Here is a 25,515-nt window from a genome sequence, read left to right on the forward strand (position 1 = left end):
TGTTAAACCAGGGTTGATTAGTTTGAGTTGTGTAGGTTTTATAGTTATGTCTATAACTATAGGTAGGTTTTATATTATATACAGACATAATTCTTAGCCTATCTATTAACACACCTATGCCTTGAATTAACCACAGGAAAGTGTTGCAGCAAAAAAATGTTGACTTTTCGTAGAAATGGACAACTCATAAACCATTGGAACGGCAACGGAATGCCCGATCGCTCGGGTCAAGAATACCAACGGTACAATGGGTCTTTGGAACGTATTCGTTGCATTTCGGATGCCGATTTGAGTGGGTGGAACAATCCTGGCAACCCCTCCCGAGGGGTCGCTCGGGGACGAAAACGGGCGTGAAAAGCGGAAACCCGAAGCAAACGAAGTCTGTGTCCAACGGGCACCAGAGAAGAGCGCCCACATAACCCACGGCAACGGCGCATTGTTTATCGTTCCACAACAGGCCGTGCACGCACCACTTCCCGCGGGGAAAATCAATTTTTGTGTGATTTGCCAAATAACACAACAGTTCGCGCCTGGCGGGCTTGGCGTGCGCTTGGTGTGTTTTGCAGTGTTCGCAAAGGGCGCAGTGACGCACAGTTTTCCGACCCGTACTATCGGAGGGAAAGGAACCCGAATCGGAAAAGAAGTGGTGCTTATTTCTAACCTATCTTCCATTTTTCTTCTACAAAAAAATTTCCTGCCAGCCACTTTCCTGCTGCCTTTAGTATTTAATTGTATTTCACACCGATCACCGAATTGGTTCTACGACGGGGAGGGTAAGTGGCGTGTAACTGAAACTAGATGGGAAATGAAAAAAAAGTAAAGTAATTTTTCCTGCTGCGGAGGAGGTACTGGACATTCGATTTTCGCTAATACTAATTCCGAAGTGGACATCGACGCGCGGGGGCGTTTGTCGCAATCGAAAAGTGATTTACCGGAAACTAAACTGAACCGGATGACACTCCACCCTTCCATTCGGTCCGGAAAACTGGACACACACCCCTATGGGGAAAAGAGCCGATAGTGTCGATTGTACTGCAATACGATCAGCAACGCATAATGTAATGATGGTAATTTTCCGCCAAATAATTTCCACCGGGAAGCGCACGTTGAGGAACGCTGTGAACCAATTGTTTCGTATTTACAACGGCGCAACGAGGGCGGGACACCAAATCCGGCAGTGATAAATTGTTCCCTAGACAGATTGTAAAATCCCATTTTGGCAGGTTCGATCGGGGTGGTCGCTTGGTTGGTGCACATGTGTCCCTAGAAAGTCCTTGCCGTAAGTACGTGAGCCAGCGCGACCCAGCTGCGGGCTAGCCGGAACAGTGTCAAGCAGAAGAGACAACAGGAAAAGCAACAACGATGGCAAAAAAACAGGGAAAATCAAGTGTGCTTAGGAACACAAACAGACAGACAGCCAGACAGACACCCGCACAGGCTGCGGAGTGCCTAAAGTGAGTTTAAACCAGGAAAAGGGTTGTACGAAAAGTGCTTCGGTGAAAATTCGGAACGCAACGAGGAACTCCTAAAAGACAGTTAAGAAAAAGTGTTTATTGTACTCTGTTGTGTTCGATGTTATCGATTTCAAAGGGAGCTATTTGCAAAGGATTTTTGTACCTGTACTATTTTAAACACTATATTTATGCTCAAGTATAATAGAATACAAGGATGGTGAGATCTAACACCGGTTAAAAGAATCAAATTGGAGTCCTATGCAGCGATTTTTTAAATAATAATATTGGTTCTTTTCTGTTTAGTTATTTATACTTTTGCATTGAATATCTCATATTGTTACATATTGTGGCCATTGTAAGCTTTTTAACATGTTAGATTGTTTCTTTATACTAAGGTACACTTCATTTTCTTCGCTACATCATAACTTTACCAAAAAATTCTGTGTGAATTGAAGTGAAGCACTTTAGTGGATCAAAAATGTTTATTTGTGGGTGTTCTAAATAAGTCATATTTATGATTTTTAAAATTTATAACTGAAAAAGATGAAAGAATAAAATAATGCTTACTGTTGTAGAAAGTTATCAGAAATATGGACCTTTTAAGAAAACATTTTTAAGAAAAATTACCCATCTATCAACAAAGATTGTCCGAATCTTCTCAGTTCTTCGATAAATTTGAGATACTTTTTTTGAGATACTTTTTTATTTAAAAGTAGAGTGCGTGAGAGTGGTTATTCATGCATGTGGATACAATTTTATTACTAGATACCATTTGCTTCTTTTTTCGTTTCCCAAACGTGGTATATTTTAAAGCAACCCTCAAAGACCAGGACAAACAACTTCCCTGTTCTCCGAATGCTTCTCTACACTACAATCCCTAAACTATTTTATACGAATTTCCCCTATTGTTGTGTCCTTTTGAACACTCCCTACCAGCAAAACCACCCTCCAGGGTAATTGAAACACGTGTTGATTTCGGGATTAACTTGGAAAACCGGTAGCGCATCTTCGCTATCCTTATCCGTAGGGGTGGAAAACGCCCCGGTAAAGTGTGAAATCGGGAAAAGCGCGACCGAAGAGGCTCGAATTTAAACACGGCAAGCATGCACCCGGAAAAGCTACGAGCTATGAATGCAAACGCCCCATAATTACAATGTAATTGGTCGGTCGTTGGGATCCGGTACGTCGATCAAGGATCGGTCGCGGTTTTTTTTTTCTCCCTTTTCCACGAGAAGAGCTCTCGAGGGTCGGTTTAATCTGGGTAACCGCGTAACCGAACCGAGACACATCCGATCCGTCATGGTCACGGGTGCGCCAATTGTTTGGCGTAAGTAAATTATGCAGCAAGTGCACGCGCCGAAGACGAAGTGTTGACAGCGGCCGAGTGTGGGAAGTCAAACGTCGGTGGGCGAGACGAGGGCCAGCATTAGGGGCGTCGGACAAGTGCGTGGCGAAACGGTCGATGAAAATATGATACAACATTCAATTACAATTATCTCGGGACGTCTCACTCGACGAGCATCGTTCGCACTCGGTAGGAAGATGGCTAAGGGTTTCAATTCGGTTCCGATAATCAACACCTTGCATGGGAAATCCTGCACGGCCAAATGGAGATGAATAGCCCAAAACTTGGGGGCTGCAATTAGGACAAGATGGATTAAACCGTGCCCATGGAATTTAATCCGTAAAATTGTTCTGCAACAATTATATCTGCCACCGGTTGTTAACGAGTGTGTAACTTTTCACACCATGTTTTTTGGTTTGCTTGGTACATTAACGAAGACGGATTGTAAAGAAAGCCTGCCGAAGAACGTTGGGCAGCCACGTGCACTACATTAAAAATTGATGATTTTGGTAAACATCACACGGGTCGATGACAATGTTTCCCAGCCTGTTCTGGTTTTTTATTACACTACGAGATCCGTCAGTAATTGAGCATGCCGCAACCAAATGTTGATTGAAATAATAAAAAAAGACTAAATAAATCATTTTTACGTCAGTAAAAAAATTAAAATATTTTTTTTTTTTAATTTTTGAATTGAAATAATATGCAATTGTAATGTAATTATTCGCTATTGTAATCAGCATTTTATACATGGCTTGACTCTACTGTAACATAAAGATAAGAAAAACCCCCGGATGTTGTTGAACGTCTACGAATTGCCGATTGTTTCTTTGTTATTGTAATTCCTTACGATAAACTAGTTTTACTGATAAAATGAATGAATTAAATTTTGGTTAAATTGATAGAGCCCGTACATTTCTAATGAAAGTGTTAATGAACAGCCCATAATTTTAGGAATTAAATAAGAACAAATATGTTCGTTCATATCAAACCGAACCATCCATAGTATGTTACAATTGAGGGTTGCTCTGAGCTAAAACTAGTTTTTCACTGGCTATAATCATTTTGTAATTTTGAAACTACAGCTTCGGATAAAACGGTTCATTACAGATAAACTAAAAAGAGTAAAATGCCATCTAAAAAGATAAATATACCAACAAAGAGTAAAACCTAAAAAGAGAGCAGCAGAATTGAATAAAAGTTGGTTTGAGTAGAAACTATTTAAGCTATTAAAAAAGAGTTGTGCAATCAATATTGATCAAACCATGTTCAACTTATGCCTTGATGCTATCGAATAGCAAACCCTAATTAACTTACAAAATTCTCGATCAAAACAACATTTCATCATTGAACGTTGTGAACAGACACGTTACGACTGAAAAGTACGGTTCGATGAAAATTAAAAAATCATTAACGGTTGAAACTATAAAAGATTAAAATTGTCAACCAAATTCTTGTGTTTGAATGATCAATTCATTAAATGTTTTTTTCTCAAAGTGTTTAATGAAGATAAAAATAAATAAATAAATAAATTACTTTTCCAACAGAATTCTGCTGTTGCTCGTCATTTCAATAATTTGTCCCAATGATGAACGGAACACACTCGCCCGACATGATCAGCCGGTTCCGCGACCTGAAGCTGCTGGAATCGGGCGAAGGTCCGCGGCCGGAAACATCGTACGGCGGGGCCGACGCCGCCGGGCACCATCGGCAGCCCCGTTCGTTCGGCGCTCAGTCCGCCGGCACCAAGTCGCAGTTCATTCCGGCCATTTGCAACTTTCAAACGGCCCGGAAGATGGCCCAGGAAAACCTCGAGCACCAGCCGCTGCCGGATGCAGTCATCGATATTGCATTTCGGAAAGCGCAGGCGGCCGGCTTTCCCAACCCGGGCATGGAGCTGAGCGTCGGCCCGTACGCAACCGGTAGGTGGTGCGGGGACGGGTCCTGTTTGCACCCTGCGTTATTTATTTTATTTTGTTTTCTTTCGCCTCCCAGGTGTTGGATGCAAGAACTACAAGGCGGGCCCAACGAAGTGCACCAAATATCGGGTGTACCGGCCGAAGACGTGCGGCGTCATACCGAAGGTACCGAGCGCCCTCGAGACGCCCGAGCGGCCGGACAGTGTGCGGGTGAAGAAGAAGGTTGGAGCGATGGATCTGGCCATCGGGTGGGAGTTCCGCACCAAGCACGAACCGCACGCCCAGACGTACATGGACGGGTCGAAGCCGTCGGTGGCGCCGCCAATCTTCGAAGTCGTCGAACCGGCGAAGGAGTTGAATCTGCCCGCGGGTAAGCGCAATCGGGAAATTCGCTAAAACCACAAACCACCGCACATCACGTACCATCCCCGGGATTGGTCCCAGGGGAGAGGGACACAATAAATTCCATTCCTTCTAGCAAACACTAACCCCTTTTGTTGCGTCCTCTCCCATCGGTAGTGGTACATGCCGGCGGGGTGTTTTCCAACACCCTCGGGGAGGAGGATTTCTTCGACCGCGATGTCATCCGTCAGCACAAGCGCTTGGTGCGTCCGACCAGCAACCGGTGCAAGTGTGGCAACAACGGCAACGGATCGGCCCGGTCGTCCAAGTCTCCCAATGCCGCTCGCCAGCACCAGCAGCAGCATCGCAAAGGCAGCAGTGGCCGCGAGCGACGCGACCAGCAGCGGAAACAGCATCCCGAACACGAAACGATGGAGATCAACAACAACAATCTGCCGGCGGTACGATCGTCGGCACGCTCGAACGGATCGCACGGGAAGGAACTGGCCGAGTACCACCAGCACCAGCACCAGCACCAGAAGGACCACCGCCACCTGCCGCCCGGCAGTGCCAACTCGATGGAACGCCAGCTGCACGAGGCGGCCGTCAAGCATGCGGAGAAGATCGAACGCTTTTGCCACAAGTTCGCGCCGGAGGAGTTCCCGTACAACTTCCACCAGGAGTACCGGTGCGCGTTCAAGGCCGGCATTCCGCAGAGCAACGTGTCCGGTACGCTGAGCAGCTTCGATACCGGTGGGCCCGCGGGCCATGCCGCCCGGAAGCCGGCCGACTACAAGAAGCTGCTGCACATCCCTCCCCGGGAACCGTACACCAAGAAGAACTACGTCATCGACACGCTGGCACCGCCGTTCGCGTTCTGGAAGAAGGGCTCCGGCTATCCGGACTACTGGCGGCTGATCAGCGTGTACCAGCAGGCGTACAACAAGCCGATGGAGAAGCGGAAATACCCACTGCTGAAGACGGTCTACCAGTGAACCTTCTTGAGGAGGAGGACAATGTTGTCGTCAATGATTCGAACGTCATGACATCGCGTCCACGCATTTCTTCATTCAACCATAGAACACACTAACGAACACACACACACACGCATACACACAAAGCCACGAATACACCCACTAGTCAATGATTTTCCTTTTTGCCGATTTTCACCTCGGATAGCGCGAATATTGTATAGTCAGATATGGAAAAGCAATAAAACATAAGAGGATATTTGGTGCTCTCTCGAGGGAACTCTTGCCAATATGGTTTGTAAGTGTGATGATTTACAGCATATTAGTCCACATCGGGCGGGGCAGCCCCGTTTGTCTGTCGTCCGAGGGAAAGGGTTCCCTTTTTTATTGCATATTGGTTTTAAGCGTTTCACCACACGACTGGCTTGGCTTGCAGGGTAGGTGCATCAAACATTTATGGAAAAAAAACCCCTCGAATGCTGCATTCAACGAACCCATGATTGGTTGTGGAAACCTTTCACTATGTTCTACTCATATCTTCTCTTTTCGATGGTGTCAATTGTGCATCGAACAATTTTGGTCACTTCTTCGACATACTTTACACAACAAACATGTCGACGGTCTATTTCTCCATCCTTTTGGGAGTTTGTTACTTAGTAGAATTATTTTACATTTTATCTTGCTCGTTTGTTTCGTTTTGTTCACTACTATCCTACCGACAAATTTCAGAACTTTTACACTCTAATGTTATAGTTTCAACAAAAGTTATTCCCAACTTCTATTTTAACTTGGCACACAAATATCAATGCTAAGTTTCGTTTGTAGTTATAATGTTGCTGCACAGAATGTAAGCGACAGAACATGGGCTGATTGTCCAACCAGGTACTTTTTCGAAAGCAACGAAAAACTTTAAAGTGTTTCCAGAAAATATGTGAGTGTAAACGTCGATTTCACTACTTCCTCATTTAAATAGAGTATTGAAATATTTTCAAAAAAACAACGAAATATCTTCGTTCTGCAGCAGATCTGTTAGATTCAATGTAAAACAAATTTGTCCTTTAATACTTCCAAACTGATTACCTTCAGTAGGTTAAGGTAATGAGGTTAGAAAAAAATGGGAAACCGAAAAATTTCAAATGACTAACAAATATATTGCCCTTTTGCACATATGAACCTTTGTTATAAACAGAAGACCATAAGACTTAACAAATCATTTACGTGAAGATGTGAAAATTCAGTCGAGTTGAAGGTTTTTCGTTAGAAATTATAACATCTCTTACTCTTGCAAAAAACTATGATTTCCAATCATACAACATGAAACACATGGAAACGTTTCTTTCTATAGAATTCTGTTAATCTTTGAATCAAAAATGATCAAAACAAGTGTAATTGATTAAATCGATTGATTATTTATTTGATACTTACAAAGAAAATAACATAAGCAAATCAAGCGTCCAGCACGTGGTTAAGGTAGGAAATGTAACAGATTGCCAGCTTGAGTATTTCTATTTTCGACAGCTTCTTGTCCGGCGGCAGCGTCGGTAGCAGCTTCCTCAGCTCAGAAAACGCCACGTTGAATGCTTCGACGCGAATTCGCTCGCGGGTGGCGTGCGCCGTCCGGTACTTGAGCGTTGCCCGGCGCCTACGGCGTCGTTCTTCGCGCGATAGGCTGGAAAATTCCGGCGCTCCGGTGGCAGAACCGTCTGGTTGTTGCTTGCGCACTCTGGCCGGACCATTGCCCGTGCCATTGCCGTACACTGGTTGCTGGCCACCGGGATGCTCGAGGGTGGGACAGATGGGCGGATTCTTTGTCCGTGGCTTTCTTACACCCACCGAGCATGACGACAGTTCCATTGTGTCTTTAATTTGATAAACCATCTGCGAAGGTACAAGAGGGCGGTATTATGCACTCAGTTTATAATGGTCTCAAAATTGGCCTTTCAAACATGACTTTTCAATGTTTCAAATTTTTTTTCTGCTCAATTTATATTTGTAAATTATTATGAGCGACTAGGCGTCTCCATCGACAAAAATAAAGTGTTTTCCGTGAATTAATGTTTCCATGGTTTTGGCCTGAGTTGTTTTATCTAAATTGAGATTAACTAACAAAAAGTTATACCAAAATCAAATTTTCAAATAAACTAAATATAAAAGAAAGTTTTCTGATAAATGATTTTTCAAAAAACGTAAGACTAGAAAAGTATTAAATATCAAACTGAAGTGACGGTAAATCATTTGCTGAAATTAATTTTCTTCGAAAAGCAACAGTATTTACATAAATTTAAGGTTTATTGAAATATTCTTGTCTTTAGATTTTTCAAACTTTTCCAAATTCAAATATTTTATCTGGATTGCCAAGTTAATGCTCTCTACACCACTTGGTATGTAAGCTTATGCTCATTTTTTTTGTATATTGTATTTCAAAGGCATGTTCACTCAACAATCACCACCGTTTTTGTGACAATAATTTTCCAATACGTACAATTTATTGAGAGCAGCTCTGAATCGATTGCGTCTACACTGTTTTGTTTTTAATAACATACACTGACAAATTACCACATATCATACACGACCGAAATAACTGGTTTTATATTACAGTCTTTGTACAATTCTTTTTTCTTTATGCTTCACAACTTGAGAACTACAGAAAAGTTAAATCGCAAAAACCATCCACTCCGGCCGGGTTTCAAATGCAAACTGATTTGATGCTGGTGGCACCCCTAGCATCGATCGACACAGATTACGGCAGTCGTCCTGAAAGCCATCTTGAAAATACAGCATCCTTGCGCTGTGATTGGTCGAACTCTTTTCAGCCACGCCTACAGTTTTCGAAGCATATGTTAAGATTGTTTTTTCATCTCTACTGGCAGCTGGAGGCAGATGTTGGAGGGCTCAGGTGGACTATTGATAAAATTTTACATTTTAATCCCAACAATACAGTCAGAAACATTTTAGAAATACTTCAAACATGCATTAACATTCATTAAACGCCGTTTAAAAAAGAACAAGGAAGTTTATCAAAACAGTATTATATGCTGAAAACATTAAAAAAAGACACAAAATTTCCTGTAGAAAGAATGTAATTTGCCTGCTTTCTTCAACACAAGTGTACGGAAAAAATTACTAGATAATTGTTAGAAAATGGCGAATGCTGTGGATTCTATGTGTGAATAGAAATGAGATGGTAATAGAAAATATCATACCATTTTTTTTTTAATTCTCCATAAGTCAAAATGAACCATTTTAAAAATTGATATTGAATAAGTTAAAAAAAAACGTTTCTCGACATTATGCATTACTTTGAACGAAAATTTGCATTTAATTTAAAAATGATAATGAAGAGCAGTATCGTTAAATGAAATGTCCTGTAATGTTGAATGCACTTTTCTTTCAAAATCATGCAAATATTGCTACTACAAAATTAAATCTCATTAGTTCGACAAAAAAAATCTCTTGTGCATTTATTTAGACTGTACACGTCCTATTAACAGCATATACAAACCCGCACCGTACAGTGTATACAGGAAGTGGTCGAAGTGCAGCAGTATTTTTTAAACACTACTACATTTTTCACATTAGTTACTCGTCCTGTTCGTCAATTCCACTACTTGGGGGCCGCCACAGCGGCTTTCTGGGTTTTCCGCGAGTAGTCCCAGGCACGGTACAGCTGCAGCACCTGCGTCCCGGCCACGAACAAGTTCACCGAAAACAATCCCCAATTCTTGGGAATGATGACCAGGGAATACCGCGACCAAATTATTCCCGTCGCGGCCAACGAGGCGGACTGCGAAATTGACAGCTGATCCGGGGATCGACGAAGGTCACTGAGTCCGGCAACAACCAAACCCTAAAACAAACATTACGAGCGATACACTGTATCTAATTTGTCTTGTAAACATTGCAGCACTCGTTCGATTGTTGAAATGTTTCTACCTTTCCATTGGCGGCAGTGCCAAGAACTTACCCATTTAAACACGGGGGCCCAGAAGAACACCGTTTTGGGACCTGCAATCAAATCATATTTAGTTCACAGTACGCACGATTCATGATTGGTGTTATATAAACCTAATTAATGTTGCCAATCAAAACTCACCAGCAGCATGATTCCACAGGGGTTGGAGCGCTCCGGGCACGAACTTGTCGGCAGTGTTCACTAAGGCGTGGTAGATCCTGGACATTATTAAATTTATTCGAGGTAGATCAGGAAACTAACACACAATACGACGCAGCAGGACGAGCTGTCGCAGAGAAATAAAAATAATTATCAACATTCTAAACATACGGTTCACCAAAACAACCAGCACGCTGGTTTTTAATACCATGTTGAAAACTTCAAAATGGATTGAGTTGCAGCAAGGACGTTTCATTTGGGATTTCATCAATTATTCTGTTAATGAAAATCCATAAATGCATCAAAAGTCTAAAACAACATTATTGGATTCTTTTTAGTTTATGTATCGGGTTATCAGTAGCATGTGATTTACTAAAGCAGCAAATTGAAGGACCCTTTTTGAGCAAAACCACCCCTTCTAGCACATGTCAAATAGTAGCTCAGTATGCTATATCGTTCAATTTGAATCGTAGCACATCGTGAACGTTAACTTACAAAAATAAGTGTAACCGAAGGAAAGCAACATTTTTTTAACATAAATTATATAACTCTCTTTCTTTCATTAGAAAAGCTACCTTATGCAACGAATATGATAATTATGTAGAGATACAGTGACAACTGCACTCATGTCTGCAGTGAAGATTTATTTTTCTTTACAATACACAAGTAATCTCTAGTCCAGTACCTGTATTTAGCTAACGTGTTTCGGGATCCACAATACATCTACTTCGAATCGCGCCGTTCATCTCTATTCCATTAGTCTTTCACTTCGTATTTGCATTCATTGTATAAAATCGTTTCGTTTCACGCATAGCCTCTATTCGGCTCGCGAGAAACTCGTCCAGATTAAGAACCAATCGAATGAATGACTTATCGAAACGATCGATCCTTGTCGCGCGTTACCTACAAGGGCTATTTAGGTTAATTTAAATTATGATGCCTTCGTTCATTCCGCTATGATTCATGTTTTACATTTCTTGCCTCATTAGATTTACATGCTTGTAAATTAATTTATCGCGGTCGCTGTGCATGGATAATGCGACTAATTACTCAAAGGTACGTACAAATATGATTTCAAATATTTCAAAACGAATGGATCACCACAGATAAAATTTCAACTACAAATTTCTTTCATTTTTAATTTTGTTTGGTTCCTTTTTGTGATTCGATACGCATGTTGTCTTCCCCCATTCTTGGTGCAATCTCCGATGTGTGTGTTTTTTAATCGTTACCCTTTCTACACAACCAAAATGAAATATTTTTAGAATCTAGTACATTGACACATCTACCCAAAATATGAGTTAATTGTTTGAATTGATTATATCTTACATCATTGTATCGCCTGATCGACTCGCTTTAGTGCAATCCTATATAGTTTATAATATGCTTTCGATGCGATGGATAATGAATTTTTGAATTTAGCACACTCTTTTTTCTGAAATTTTTCGTCAACTTTTCACACCTTCCAGCATTTACGAGTGATCGTGAATAGGTTCTACTTTTCCTCAAGTTGTTACGTGATGATGTAAATTCAACGCTAGCCGGCTATACCATGCTGCTGTAAAAGTGTGCTGACACAAGATTAAATAACACTCCGAGAAGGTAAAATCTAATGATCATATCGTGTGTTCCATCCTACCTCAAATTGATAATCCATCGAGCATTACATAATTTGCACAAGTTTTTAATTAAGCTCTGTTACACAGTAACAGAACCAGGTGTATATTCATAAATATGAATGATTCTTCCCGATAAATAATTGTAATTAGAAAATAACCAACAAAAAAGAAGGTAGTATGACTGACAATTTGTTTTGTAATTGTCTGTTTTTCGATAAAATCAACTTTGAAAGCAAATATGAAATAGCATGAAAGCATTAGAGAGAAAACAACAGAAGATAATAACAAACGTTCATGACAAGGAAATTGAAATAACAAGAAAAAATAAATTCAGTTAATAGCGTATTCTGCTTTTTTCTTGAACACGGTATTCATCTTGTCCTAAACTCACACTGTGATTTTACAAATACACTTCCGATTCGACGCAGACAGAAGAGCGGCCTGATTCTAACCAGATGCCATTAGACGGATGATGTATTTCCTTCGCCCAGGCCTTACAGCGGGCGAGCATGTTGGCCCCCACTAAACCTACTAACTTCGACAGCAGTCCAGTACAATGTAGTTGTAGCTATAAAACGATGCACAACAACTCCATGTTACATTCTTACAACAGAAAAATAAGTAGTGCTTTAAAAAAAACATATTTTTCTACGTTTGCGAACCCCATACTGCCAAGGAAAACGGAAAGTAAAAGGAAACCGTTCTACTTAAATAGGTTTAATGGGTTAAATTTATCTAAAATAACAAATATCTAACTATATACAAAATATTATTAATTATTTAAAACAAAAGATGGTCGTCTTCATACACAATTAAGTTTCTTCCTTTTACCTATATAAACATTACCACGACGCGGGGCATGGGTTCTGAGAGAGGTTACGGTTTTCACGGGGGCTGCAGATGTTTTGTGAGTCCGCATTACTTTATCGGGTGGTAAGTAAGTCTTTTAATCCCTCATATATACTCTATTCACTTTTACTTTGCCTAACTGAAGGAAACCGATTCAGCTCCACAATGTACAATCATATTGACTGATGCAGTTGTATATTTAGTACACAATGTACTAAACAAATCCTCCAAATTAAATGAATCTAATCTGATGCTTAAAAGAAGAAAAAACAATATAAAAAGCAAAGCAAATAAACTACAGTGAGGAGCCAAATCATTTAACGCACCCTTCCACATTGAAAGGCTTCAGCGAGAGATGCAGCTAAACGATTGTCCGGCACTGTAAATTCCGGGCCTGCTTCGATTTGGGACTTGTTCCTTAGCGGTTTGTTCCACTGTCGATAGTTTCCTTTTCCACCGCCTTCTCTTTGATGCACTCTCACAGGAAACCATCGCAGTGTTCCACTGAAGCAAAGGTTTGTTTGTGGCGTGAGTTGTGTTTTTTTGTTTTTGTTCAGTTTCGTTTCATTTGTTCCTATTATGTGTTCGTCATCGGAGCCGAACTGATCGGTTTGTTGGGGTGTTAATTGCCGGGGCGGTGGATTCCCGCTTCGATCAGCTCTTCCCGCCCGGAGGGGGTGGGATGGCCCGATTAGAACATTAAAGGCTATTGCGTTTCATCCACTATAAGCATGATCTGGTGCGTCGGTTCCTGGTTGCTGCGGGCGCACTCGTTCTGATGCGTTATCCAGTCTTTCCGCTGACAGAACGTCGAGCAGTAGGGCGTCCGGCGGCACAGCGAACACTCGGCCAGGGCTTCACGGTTGCAGTTGGCGCACTAGTGTGTAAAAAAACGTACGAAAGGTGTCAATTTTCCAGATCCGCTCATCTCAACCAGAGTAGCGGCACTCGAAATGCTTACCTTCTTATTAGCGTGGATGGATCCGGGCGGAATACAGTTGCTGTTGATGTTCTGCTCTTGCTCGAGCTGCGTTACGGTCAGTATTGCAGCGTCCCGTTCCCGCTGCATGCAGTCGATCTGACGATTGTAAAACTCCTGCGTTTCGACGACGGATTTTCGCATCTCCTGCGCCAGCTTGGTAAGTTGGGAGCAGAATGTTTTCAGCTTCTCGAACGGCAGATTGTTCTCGGTTAGTACTGCAAAAAAAAAATGGTTGTAACACTCTCGTTTCAAATCTTTAGTAAACGGTTGACTTACTCTGCGCTGTTTGGTCCACGTACTCCGTCGCACTTTCGATGCCTTCCGTTAGCGTCTGCCACGGTTCCTCTTTGGTCGTGATGGCCAGCTCGTTCTGCAGATCCTGCTGCTCCTGCTGCTGCTGAACAACCTTGACGGTTGTGGTGGTCGTTGTGGTGCTTGTATTGTTGGTTATAATCGGTGTCGCATTAATGGTCGCTTGATGCAACTGCTGTCTCGTCGCGTGCACCTGAGCGGCTTGCACCGCAACCTGCTGGTGTTGCTGTTGTTGTTGCTGCTGCTGCTGCTGATGCTGGGCGATACCGGAATTGTTGACCACACTGGTGACAGTAGTGGTCGCGGAACTGTTGGTACTGTTACTTATAATGGCGTTGTTGTTGTTGGTACCGTTATTGGCGGCATTCGAGGCGGATGTATTTGTGGCGTTCGACGAACCTCCGGTCGTGGTCGTACTGTTGCCGCTGGTCACAATGATCCGCTTTTTTTTCTGCTCGAGCACAACCAGTTCGGGCTCGGCTTGATTCCTTCGCCGCCGTTTGTAGGGGGTAAACAATCGGACAGGTCCAGTCGCAGCTTAAAAATAGACGGAAAAAATACAAACCAATGTACAACTTGTTTTTCGTCTTCAATTGCATTAAATTCTCTTATTGTTCTACATTTCCCTAACTATTAATTGTGTATCTATAGGCCTTTCATATTTTACTCCTGTTTTAGATGGATCTCCTATTTTGAACTGGATCAGTTTGATCATATGTTTCTCCCTTATTATTATGACTACAAAAAAGTCTGCCAAAGAGCCTGTAGGTAATCAAACAGTATTTTTTAATAGCACAACAAATAATCTATATTTACGAAACGTTGAGTCTGAAAAGGAGGTAAAAGATTGATGGATTAGTATTAATTATGCATGCCGCCGACTTGCTAGTAGTCGTATGACCGTGTGGAAATTATGTTCAGTATTTTTCTTCTATTTAACGAAAGATAGTAAAACATTTTCGTGCTTGAAATACTACAGAAGTCACCACTAACTTGAAATTAGTTAAAATAAAATTTAAAAGAGTATCCTGTTCTTTTCTTCGATTAGTTTACACCATTTATCCTTAAAACGAGACAACCTGAGTTTTACAAAGTTCGCGATAAACTTAACCAATTTGAGCTTTTTTTTTTGCTTAGAACCTCTCGATTCCTCCGTGTTGCCGAATTGGAGACAAATACTTACTTTCTCCGGACTCGTCGTCACAGCACGCCGAACAGGTGCAGCTGGTGGCGTGCGGCGTCAGGATGCCCTCGTCGATGAGCGTCTGCAAGCTGCGCCCTCCGTACCGTATCGAGCGCTTCCAGTCTTTGCTCGAGCCGCGCCCGCAAATGTTCTCGAATTCGCTCGGCGTGTACCAGACATCCTTATGCTTGATGCACTTCCCCCGGCCGCCCGAACCGAGCCGACTCTTGTACAGCTCACCGGTCGTCGTTTTGCAGCGCACCTGGAGCACCTCCACGTTGGCCAGGTGGCTCGCCAGGGCACTGTTGCTTTCGACGCGGTACTCCTGGGTCGAGCCCTGCTGGGAGTTGTTCTGCGATTGGTTACCGTCGAGCACGTCATCCTGCTGTGAGTCGCCGGTGCTCTGCTGCTGGATGACGATATGCGTTTGCTTCAGCTCACCGCCCAGGTCACCGACGACCGTGCTGCTCGAGACGAACCCGTTGTTGTCGACGCATATCATCGGTTTGAAGTGCTGTATCTGGTCCGAGGTGAGCACGTTAAAGGTAGCGCCACCGATCAGTGTGCCGACCGGTAGGGAGACTGGTACTTGTACCACCTGTGTGTTGCCCTGCTGAACGTCGGCCGTTGTTACCAGGCGTGTGCGAGGAGGAAGTGCCACCTGAAAGGAGAGGAAAACCATGGTAAGGCTCAGACTGTGATAACGTTGGGATTTACTTTTTTTTCAAAGATTACTACATTATGATGACCGCATCATATGATGAGCATCCTTAACCGGTCAAAATCTCTATAAACATAACAACAACAACAACAATATGATGAGCATAAGATGTCCGTTAAGCTTATTTTATACGACAGCATGTGTTGATCAATGCCGAACTGCCAAATGCCTTCTGAACCCTAAGCAAGTACTTTTAAACACATAAGCAACGTTTTTTTCGCTGCGATGGCAACTTTATAAAACCAACGGCTTTTTTGAGCTTCATTTGTTTTCGTTGAGAAGTGAAATTTCAAATCAACGAGTTCAAAATAAATGTAAATTTTTATAACCATATGGTGAAGTGCTCACGGATCAGCACCATTTCAATATCGTAGCATAGTACAATTTTCCTTGTTTTTTTCAATTCACCTTGTCCTAGTAGCATAGTACAATTTTTTCATCCGTTGCATGTTTTGCAAAGGCAAAGCCATTTGCTCAAAAACCTATAGAAGAAAAAAAATGGTTTGTCCATCGGATTCGCGTAGACAATCTATTAATGAAAGCCATCTAAAAAACTCAGCTCAAAAGAGCCATTATTTGAAACATTAATATGTTCTCTCGTCGGCCGTAGACTGTAATGGACAAAAACAAAAAAAAAGTAATCAATTATTCAACTAATGTTTTCAACTCATAATTCGTCTTTGGCAAAGCAAACAAAACAGTTACTAATTCTAATGAGCTAAACGAACAAAACCAGGAAAAAGGATCAAGTATTGTTGAAAACAAATGTGCGACACGTGAGCCGTCCATGGCATCGGAACACGAATGTCCTTAAATTCCTTGGTGTGATGTTTTTTCTTTAAATTGTTTTGTTGTCTCATTCGTTCGTCCAACGAGGCGCGGGCAAAAGGAAAGATCGTAGTTGTATCGATGGCTTTCTATTTCAATCGAAAAGTCGGGGAAGAGCTCGTACGATCGTGCTGACACGACGCTCGGAAGCCGTCGGAAGGAATGTGCTACAGCTTCCTCAAGGTGGAAGTGAAAGTACAACATCTTACCCTCGTCGTCCTCGGAGGAAGGAAGCACCGTGAGATTCGTGACCAAAACGGGGTGTTCGGGTGCAAATAAAACAAAAAAAGTGAATTGAGAACGAGATAAAATTGAAAGCCGCAACCGATTGGACTCCTTCGCCCGTCATCGGCATTCGGGCTCGCCCCGTAAATGGTCGCAGTTGCGAAAATAGCCATGTACTGCGGGGTCCGCCATGTGCTCCGAGAGCAACGTCGTGAAGGCAAATCATGTGCCCGGTTGCTCTACTTTCTAGCAAGTCTGACCCTCTAGCAGCAAAAGCTTGACCTTTCACTCGCTTTTGCGTGTGCTACGGAATTGCATGTGGCTGATTCACGGCGTTCTTTCGCCGTGCGTGAGGAATGAAGCGTCGTGCCAACCGAGGTTTCGTCGTCGGGCGGAGATATTCTGCGGGAGGAAGAAGAGACGATGCTTGGTGCATGCGTTCGTGCTGGAGCGATGCACGTCATCCCGGACCCGAGTGAACACATGGCACAGGCAGGTCTCGCGCGTGTCACACATTGGTGTAGGCCCGACATCGAACGGACACAGCCGAACCGAACCAGTAACACCACCCGCAGCCACCCGGTCTGCTGCCCTTCCCGGGGTGGTGTTTTCATTATTGACGCCGGTCCCGAAAGACCGAAGTCCGATTCGGTCGGCCTCTCGAGTGGCGCGTGCGAGGCCATAGCCCGCGTTCGTCTGGCCCGTCCATCGAACGCGACGGCACATCTGCCAACAACGATAACAACATCGGGGGAGTGGGAGGAAGCAAAATACAAGCATCCCTTTCCCCAAGGGAGGGTGGGGAGTAGCGCGCGACTAAAACGCACCGCGCGCGTATTCACGAAGGCGTTAGAGAGAAAACGTAAACAAACCTATCCTGGGCCGCAAAACGCTTCGCCCGAAACGGAACGGAATGGAGCGACCGAACAACGTACCGTGTGCCGCTACGAGATGTTGTACGCGGAAAGCGAACACCCGCCGACGGAAACCAATTCCGACCGATCCGACCCGACCGCACGTACATACACACGTTCACTCGCTCACGACGACGAGCCGTTTCCGAACAACCTGCCTGGCGCCATCATCGACATCCCCCATTCTCGACCGACGAAGAGATGTGTGTACCAAACGGTCGCGCGCGCCGGGATGAAAGGGAGGTGGATCCAATAAAAAGAAAAATACACCCCGAACGGAAAGATGAAATCGTCCAAGTTCAGGTTGTCCGGCGCGCGTTTTTCATTCACCGACATCGGGGACCAAAACAACCCGGACGACAACGACGTACAGCAATGCCGCGGCTATATCGTAGTGAAGATGCGAAGCTCATCTCATTCGTTGCCGTTCGTTACAACATACGATCCCCAGCACACTCTGATGTGGGATGCGCGGATTCGGTGGAGATGGAAGCCTGATCGCACGATCTTATGCTCCACTCGCAGATTAGTTCTACCGCCCCTCTTTTGGAGAGAGGTTGTAGGATCGCGGATGGCCATGTACACGACCGGTGAACTTCGTCGTTTATACCCTTTACGATAGGCATACATCATCCCCTCGTTACCACGTGTCGAGATCGGACAATCGCGATAATTTAACCGCGATTAAAAACGCTTGTGTTTGTAACTGAAACCGTCTGTCAGGTTCAAAGCAAGATTCAGTCTAAGATGCCATTGGACGCGGAAAAAAGATCCATCCAAGTGTTCCGGTAAATTTCTAGTGTTGATATTCCCTTCTCAAACAGTTTGATGGTCATTTTGGGATGTGAATTCTACAATGTGGTCTACTTTGGTCGTTTCAATTGAGTAGCAATTGGTAAGGGGGTGTGTTCTAGAGTTAATATTTATGTTCCAATTAACAAAACGAAACCCAGTCCCAGTGACCAGTTTTTGTGAGGAATCGATACAACAACCACAAAAAATTCCATTTATCAAACCCCAAAACAAGTAAATTTTAAAAATACTGAAAACTAATACTATGAATTGTCTCCAGACTCTGAAGTACTTTGCCTTTAATTACTTCGACACTATGACATGCCTAAAGTTCCATGATATTTTTCTTATAGTATAGGGACATAATACATTTGAGTCGCGGTACAGTAAGATTTATGCAGAAAATAAAAATTCGCTCAATCAATCCAGTGTGGTTGATTTTAATTTTGAAAATTAAGCCTTACATACTTGCAAGCTTCTCTACAAAATTCTTGAATACCATGATGAAAGAAAAATTCTTCCTTAGCTCGATTTAGGGTGTTTCTTCCCATCTCGCCGCGTCCTACATACGGCAGAAAAATACAGTTAGGAAAAGTTCCAGTTGACGGATGCGCGCACGCATGTAGTCGCGGTACCTTCATCATCTGACTTGCCTAGCACCGTTATCGTAGCACACGTACACACATACACACGTATAATGCATGCGCACCAACAACTTCGAACCGTACAGAGGCTGACGAAGGGTTTTTGTGTGCTTCCCTACACACAATGATAACGCAATGTTCTTCCATTATTGGACAAAAAACATAGTAGCGCTAGCAGCTTCTTCTTGTAAGTTGTCATTGATGATTGGGGTGATTTTACTTGTTGTTTAAACATAACGACGATGAATGAAAAATAATTTGAGCAGCAACGAGAGGTTTTATAGCATGCTACGCACAGCAATCAGTGTGCGAATCTCTACACAGCAGCCGCTTACGTCACAACAACTGGATTGCTAACGCCAAACGTTACACACCCTCGCGGGGTCAGGCTGCTGGGAGTATGCGGACGTCTTTCTTGTTTGTAATTTCCTTCGTACGTTCTTCGCTGTCCAGCGTAGCGCCACTACTGCGCGAGACGCAGCGCGCTAGTGTTCCAGCAAGTGGCCGAGGCTTCGGAGAAATCGGTGCAGCAAACAATGTAACAGCCGCGATATGAAAAACGACGGACGCACGATGATCGCGAAGACGAAGACCACGACGACGCCGACGACCAAAGCCGTGCCGCCGCGGGTTGCCATCGATGGTTTAGGAACCGCATGTACGTGTGCGTACGAGCGCGTGTGTGTGTGTATTTTCAGCGGTTCCCGGTACTAATGTTGGGGACGCCAGCAGCATGACACGCGTTCGTTCGCCTTTCGTTTCTCGCGGCGGGGCCGAGATTGACCGATATATTCGGGCGGCGTACGTATATAAGACGTACCGCTGCTGTTTGCTGCTGCGCTCGATGGTCTCGTCCGTGCGGTCCGATCGATCTCGCCCGATCGGGCGGCATGGTCGGTCGGTTTTTTCTGTTGTGTTGTCAGTGCAATCGCGGTGCGGTGGTTGCCCGCCATTATCCCGGGGGTGCATCGTGAGATGATCCTTTCGGTTCCAGTTGTTTTTTCTCCCCAACCGCACTTGGTCTGGTGGTTAGTTGATGGATTCATCTACAGCGTGGCGCTTCGGTGTTTGGATCGGTCCAATTTTATGGACGTCCTCACTACGAACACAGTTTGTTGTTTACAACACTCGACAGTGCTTTAATTTATATGTATAATTCCCTTATTTCGACAATAAAACCAAGCACATCTGTCAAACTGCAAAATAAAATTATCAAATAAAACCACCAAGCCTACTACGTCCGATGGAGCTTGGTGTTGTACATGGTGGAGAGAAGAAATTATAACATCAGGGGTGTTTCAGAAAAAAACATAACCGCAGGTAATATGAGTTACACTTGGCGGAAGGTACCCATTATACGTTACCTCATCGCCGTTCTCTAGTTTAACGTGTTCCTCAGCTTCATCCGAAAGTTCCGGAATATCTGTATCCATCGAAAGCAGCGACTACTCCTGCGAAGCGGTGTTGTTGCTGCTGCTGGTGGCGGTCGTGGAAAGTAGGTTTCACAGCAAGGACAGTAAAAATGCGAAGGACGACTGTGTTCCTAGTAGGTGGAGGTATGTGTGTACGTTTGTCGCTTCGACCGATTTACGGGACAAACGAGGATGACGACAGACCGAAAACCACACAAGATTCACCCGAATGCAGAGCGAATGTGATTATGTAGCACCAGCGCAGCAGCCGAAAGTCACGGGCGGATATTTTCGACGAAATTTCCTTTCCGTCCTCGGTCCTTGTGCACGAGAAAAACGAGCAACGACGATGATGACACCGACGTCGACAACGACGATGGGATATATTGGAGTTCCTGTGCGCTTGTCTGCCAATCGCTTCCTGCCACCGCCACACCCGGTGGAAATTTTTGTCCCTCGAATCGCCCTACCCGAGGCGCCCTCGGCGCGTGCGTATGCGTAGGAAAAGGGATCCGTTGGTACGCGCTTGGCGTACCGAGGAAGCCGCTGCAAAAAGGCTCGCCTGTGGTGACGATGTGCAATCCGTTTTCCCAACGGGGCTGGTTTCGGGGGAAGAATGTCCGGGAAGGGTTGTCGCGTTTCTGTGCACCGTGTTGTGTTTTGCCCCTGCTGCTGTTGCTACTGCTGGTAGCGACAACGTCCGAATCGCCCTACCGACGACCGATATATTCGCGCTTCGACGAATCGCAACGAGAGATGGAATCCGAAGCGCGCGCGGGGAATTGTACTACACTCAAATTCGTTTTTTCTGGTTCCCGATCCGTGTGTGTGTCTCTCGACGGATGGGAGCGCGTGGACAATCGGGTGGCACTAGATCGGCACTGTAGGCTCGTGGAGTGTCGGTCGCGGTGGTTGCTTCACAAAACAACGGCACTGCTTTCCTGGGCTTTGGTTGCGAACAAGCTGTCACTTGGCTTTGTTGTGGCTCCGGATGCCCACAAACTCCACTTGTCTTCAGCGCTTTTCGCTTGCGTTCGCCCTAGATTACACTTCTCGATGCCTGCTCTCGTTATCCTTTCACGGTTTCACTTGTCGCTATCATCTCACCAAGCTTGTTGGAGCAGTGGCGAAAAATTTCATCGATAATGACCTTTCCGCAGATAAAGCGTCAACACTACACAGCGAGTCGCACAAACAACAATTGCCTCGCAAGAACCACTGCTTCCTTCCTGTGGCACCTTTGCTATCAACAATTATTTCGCACTTTTTCGACACGCACGTACAGTTTGCTTCGTCGGGACGGGAATCGAATTGAAACGAAAGAATTTTTATACGTCGACGACGCGGCGGACCCGTCGCGGTTGCTACTTTGGTGCGAATGAATTAGTGTTGGCAGAATCGGGATTCGGAAGATTTGAAGATTCGATCCGTAGAGGGATTCCAAAGATTCGAATCCCATTTGACAGCTTCTAAAGATTCGAATCCCATCTGACAGATTCTAAAGATTTGAATCCCATTGGACGGATTCTAACGATTTGATTCGATTAGGATTCGAATCAGATTTGATTGGTTTGGGACTCGATTTGATTCGATTCTGACTTGTTCCTAAACTGTATGAATCGACTCACAATGATTTGAGTCGGATTAGTCACATAAATAGTCGATCTAGAGATTTCCTGACTAGTCGATCTAAAGAGAGAAAAATTCCTGGAACCTATTTTTTACGAAGAAATACAGTAGAATGTCCATGATCCGAGTTGTTCTACCCAACCAAACCCATTTCATCAGGACCAGACCATTTTTACCGAATTCTGAATCGGATTCTGGGCATTCTGATTAGGATAAACAATTTCCAGACCGACATTGATTTGTTTACATGATGATGATGTTAATGATGATGATGATGAGTCCCACCGCCTACCCCTACATAGGTTTGAGAGGGACGAAAGTATCTTGCGATATTAAATATAAATCATCAAACGAGAGGGGTCATTGGGGTAATACTCTCCAGAACAATCACATCCAACTCTGCTCCATTCATACAACGGTCGCCATCGATTGCACAAGGGGGTACATCTTAGATTTCCCAACTAGCAAAAGGAGACCACTTTCCGGAGTAGGGCAGGTATTTTCGCACAGTTTTGGTTAACACCGCCAGCTATTAATGGTTGATAGTGTGGAGAAATCCACCAGTACTACTTAAGGGACCTGATCTAGCTCCTTCCATACAACGGTCCCGAGCAATCACCTCGAAAGGTAAATCGCCGAGTCCCCCAAGGTTAACGAGGCACCACTTTCCGGAGTGTAAGAGAATATTTTGGCTCTGTTTGTAGTTCCCCCCGCCAATTACCATTGGTTGATAATGTGGTTCCAGTATCAAGAACAGAAAGGGACCCAACTACAGCGAGATGTGTAGATACTATTAGTTCTTTTCGTACAGAAATTATCACCAATTGTCCTCATTTACGCGCGCGTGTCTCAAAACTATGTAGACTCATTCATTCTATTAAGTTAAATAAGATAATAAAAATAAAAATTCCCTGTTCATTTTTTTACTCATCATCATCATAATCGAAGACCATGTTGACAAATGCAATACTACGGGCTCAAAAACTACAACATTTACTAAATGCATTGCAAGCACAGCGTCAGACTACCCGCTTTACGTATACGGCGCATAGGCGTTTGAACTCCCTAAGATTTCACGCTTGTTTAATCTCTCTCGGCATCCTGTTGTACTATTGTACTCCTTTGCAAAACAACGAATTTCGGACGTTTCCAGACAGATAGCCGGGAAGTCTTGGCTCACCGGCATTAGGAGTGTGAGTCCTAACTACTATCCTTTCCCCCAAATACGCTGGTACCAGGCGTTTCAAAATTTTGTACACAAAGACCACAGTTCCAAAGGAACACTATCCGCTGCTTGGACTGTTCCGACTGTTTCTTGGATTGGGATTCGGATTTGGGGATTCGGTTTACCAACCACTACGAACGAAGCTGCGCGCCAAACTTTGTGCAACAAGCTTCAAAAACTAACTAATTTCTCAATAACTTTTTAGTGGCTTGGCCAATTTTAGCGCCAGACCTCTCAAATAAAAGGTCTTTTAAAGACTGATAACTCTGTGCAACAAAGACTCTTGCGCAATTCTTAGTTTATGAAATTCTGAGGCGTAGGTGCAGAAACCTTGGTTGGTATTTTCTGCTGAAATAACTAATTTGTGAATAACTTTACAATTGCTGAACTGATTTGTACATGTGACCCCTTAAATGAAAGGTCTGTTCAAGACACATAACTCTATCTTACAATAGATCCATTCATATTTGTCATATGTTTTTGAGAAAACTAATTGTGTGGAAAAGAGACAGCACTCTACCGGGAACAAGGTGAATAAACATCGATAACTAAAAAGCCAAAATCTGCCTATTTGTTAATAACTATTGATTTGCTAAACCAATTTTCACAATTGACCCCTTAAAGGAAAGGTCTTTTCAAGACGCACAACTGCGTTGAAGGTAGATTTTTCCGTACTTTACACAGTACTTTTATACTACACAGGTGGGAATGTGTTCGCCCGAGGGGGCGAAAAGGTAAATCAGGTCGATTGGCAATTTAGGTTAAAAAAGCCAATTCTCGCATAACTTGTTAGTTCCTTGGCCGATTTCCACAAATGACCCCTCAAATGAAAGGTCTTTGCAAGTCGCGTAATTTTGTCTCATATTACATTTTATCCATCTTTTCTAGTTATTCTACCAGCTCACGTCGAGAGAAAAGAGGAAATTTCCTCTCGCGCACTGTATTTGCACATGCGCGGTGCGTGTACAGAAACAACGTTTCGCCTGAACCGGTTCACCGGTTATATTGATATTCTTATGTAAATCATTCATTGAATTAAACACATCATATGAAAAATCGGCATTAGATGAGCAGGTATGATATGACGGATTGGGATTCGGATTCGAAGATCCGGATCTCAGAATGGATTTGAATCGAAAGATTCGAATCTCTGTAGGGACTCAGTTTTCCCATCACTAGAATGTATGGTGGTTCTGTACGTCACTGACGTTTGACAGCCCAAGGCGGTGAAACTTGTTTGAATCTGATAATGGGTTTACACTGCCTGGTTTGTGTTCAATCCAGGTGAAAGCCTATACGCGCTATCAGTTTGAAAGCTCTGTTGCATTTCGATTTCAAATCGAACTTTCCAACCACAGTTAGGCAGCGTCCACACGGCATCGTAGCGTAGCGATTTTGACACTTCGTCGGCTCGACGCACATCTCGTGCTGTTTGAGTAATCAAGCGGATCACGAGTTTCGTGCGATCTGACAAACGGAAGGAAATATTCCTTTCGTTACGGCGGGTGAACAGCCGCATTTTGACTGCGCACTAGCGTGGTTGGCTAGCAGTGCTCCTGGCCGCATGGTGGCAGTCAAAAGGCGACGCCTACAGAAAATCGAAAACCACAGAAAATCAGGACATATGGCCTTTAGTTGCCAGTCCTTAACCTAAAGAGGTCTATGTCTCCAGGTTAGCTTGCGAAGGCCCAGGAAGCTGGATTCAATAGCCGTACTGGAGTAAATCCTCGTCGAATTGAAGAAGAAGAAGAAGAGTGTCGCTTGAAAAATGTCGTTATAAATGTTTAGTGTTCTAAGGAAATATTGGTGCTTCCTTTTAAAAAGAGTTTAAAATAAGACTTACCTATTGATTTGAATATAATACTAATAATTCTATAATAAATGGCGACTTAATAAATTTACAAGAAAAGCTCGTTCTATTATTTACAAAACAACCATAACTGGTAATGGGCATACTTTACTATTATTTTTCGCCTCTTTCACTTTCTACCCATTGCTGCTGTGTCCCCTTTACCCATTCAAAATCACAACAAAACGG

General features: G+C 43.7%; 4 protein-coding genes across 4 annotated transcripts; 1 reads left to right on the forward strand and 3 right to left on the reverse strand.

The window, feature by feature from the left end:
- Positions 1-4,387: 4,387 nt before the first annotated feature.
- Positions 4,388-6,055, forward strand: LOC131262674 (uncharacterized). The gene is made up of 3 exons (XM_058264728.1): positions 4,388-4,721; positions 4,795-5,088; positions 5,238-6,055. The coding sequence occupies exons 1-3, from the start codon at positions 4,388-4,390 to the stop codon at positions 6,053-6,055; spliced, it is 1,446 nt and encodes a 481-aa protein (XP_058120711.1).
- Positions 6,056-7,477: 1,422 nt separating this feature from the next.
- On the reverse strand, positions 7,478-7,909 carry LOC131265714 (helix-loop-helix protein 1). The gene has a single exon (XM_058268017.1). The coding sequence runs from the start codon at positions 7,907-7,909 to the stop codon at positions 7,478-7,480; it is 432 nt and encodes a 143-aa protein (XP_058124000.1).
- Positions 7,910-9,466: 1,557 nt separating this feature from the next.
- Positions 9,467-10,268, reverse strand: LOC131263300 (mitochondrial pyruvate carrier 2-like). Its single transcript, XM_058265477.1, has 3 exons — positions 10,125-10,268; positions 9,996-10,036; positions 9,467-9,878 (listed from the first exon to the last, which is right to left on the reverse strand). Exons 1-3 carry the CDS (start codon positions 10,207-10,209, stop codon positions 9,636-9,638), a joined length of 369 nt encoding a protein of 122 aa, XP_058121460.1. The 5' UTR covers positions 10,210-10,268; the 3' UTR covers positions 9,467-9,635.
- A 501-nt stretch (positions 10,269-10,769) lies between these two features.
- LOC131263269 (deformed epidermal autoregulatory factor 1) lies at positions 10,770-21,975 on the reverse strand. Its single transcript, XM_058265440.1, has 5 exons — positions 20,576-21,975; positions 15,088-15,748; positions 13,869-14,441; positions 13,572-13,807; positions 10,770-13,487 (listed from the first exon to the last, which is right to left on the reverse strand). The coding sequence occupies exons 1-5, from the start codon at positions 20,642-20,644 to the stop codon at positions 13,317-13,319; spliced, it is 1,710 nt and encodes a 569-aa protein (XP_058121423.1). The 5' UTR covers positions 20,645-21,975; the 3' UTR covers positions 10,770-13,316.
- Positions 21,976-25,515: the final 3,540 nt, after the last annotated feature.

Source organism: Anopheles coustani, chromosome 2, assembly GCF_943734705.1.
Source record: "Anopheles coustani chromosome 2, idAnoCousDA_361_x.2, whole genome shotgun sequence".
In the NCBI taxonomy this organism is placed as follows: domain Eukaryota; kingdom Metazoa; phylum Arthropoda; class Insecta; order Diptera; family Culicidae; genus Anopheles; species Anopheles coustani.

Excerpts from the sequence above, each read along its gene's own strand:
- LOC131262674 (XM_058264728.1), top strand. The coding sequence starts at position 4,388 with ATGAACGGAACACACTCGCCCGACATGATCAGCCGGTTCCGCGACCTG. Across the intron at positions 4,722-4,794 it reads CGTCGGCCCGTACGCAACCG|GTGTTGGATGCAAGAACTAC; the intron begins GTAGGTGGTGCG and ends TTCGCCTCCCAG. Across the intron at positions 5,089-5,237 it reads GGAGTTGAATCTGCCCGCGG|TGGTACATGCCGGCGGGGTG; the intron begins GTAAGCGCAATC and ends TCCCATCGGTAG.
- LOC131265714 (XM_058268017.1), bottom strand. The coding sequence starts at position 7,909 with ATGGTTTATCAAATTAAAGACACAATGGAACTGTCGTCATGCTCGGTG.
- LOC131263300 (XM_058265477.1), bottom strand. The coding sequence starts at position 10,209 with ATGTCCAGGATCTACCACGCCTTAGTGAACACTGCCGACAAGTTCGTG. Across the intron at positions 10,037-10,124 it reads CCTGTGGAATCATGCTGCTG|GTCCCAAAACGGTGTTCTTC; the intron begins GTGAGTTTTGAT and ends ATTTGATTGCAG. Across the intron at positions 9,879-9,995 it reads GGGCCCCCGTGTTTAAATGG|GGTTTGGTTGTTGCCGGACT; the intron begins GTAAGTTCTTGG and ends TGTTTGTTTTAG.
- LOC131263269 (XM_058265440.1), bottom strand. The coding sequence starts at position 20,644 with ATGGATACAGATATTCCGGAACTTTCGGATGAAGCTGAGGAACACGTT. Across the intron at positions 15,749-20,575 it reads AACTAGAGAACGGCGATGAG|GTGGCACTTCCTCCTCGCAC; the intron begins GTAACGTATAAT and ends CTCTCCTTTCAG. Across the intron at positions 13,808-13,868 it reads CGTGGACCAAACAGCGCAGA|TACTAACCGAGAACAATCTG; the intron begins GTAAGTCAACCG and ends TTTTTTTTGCAG.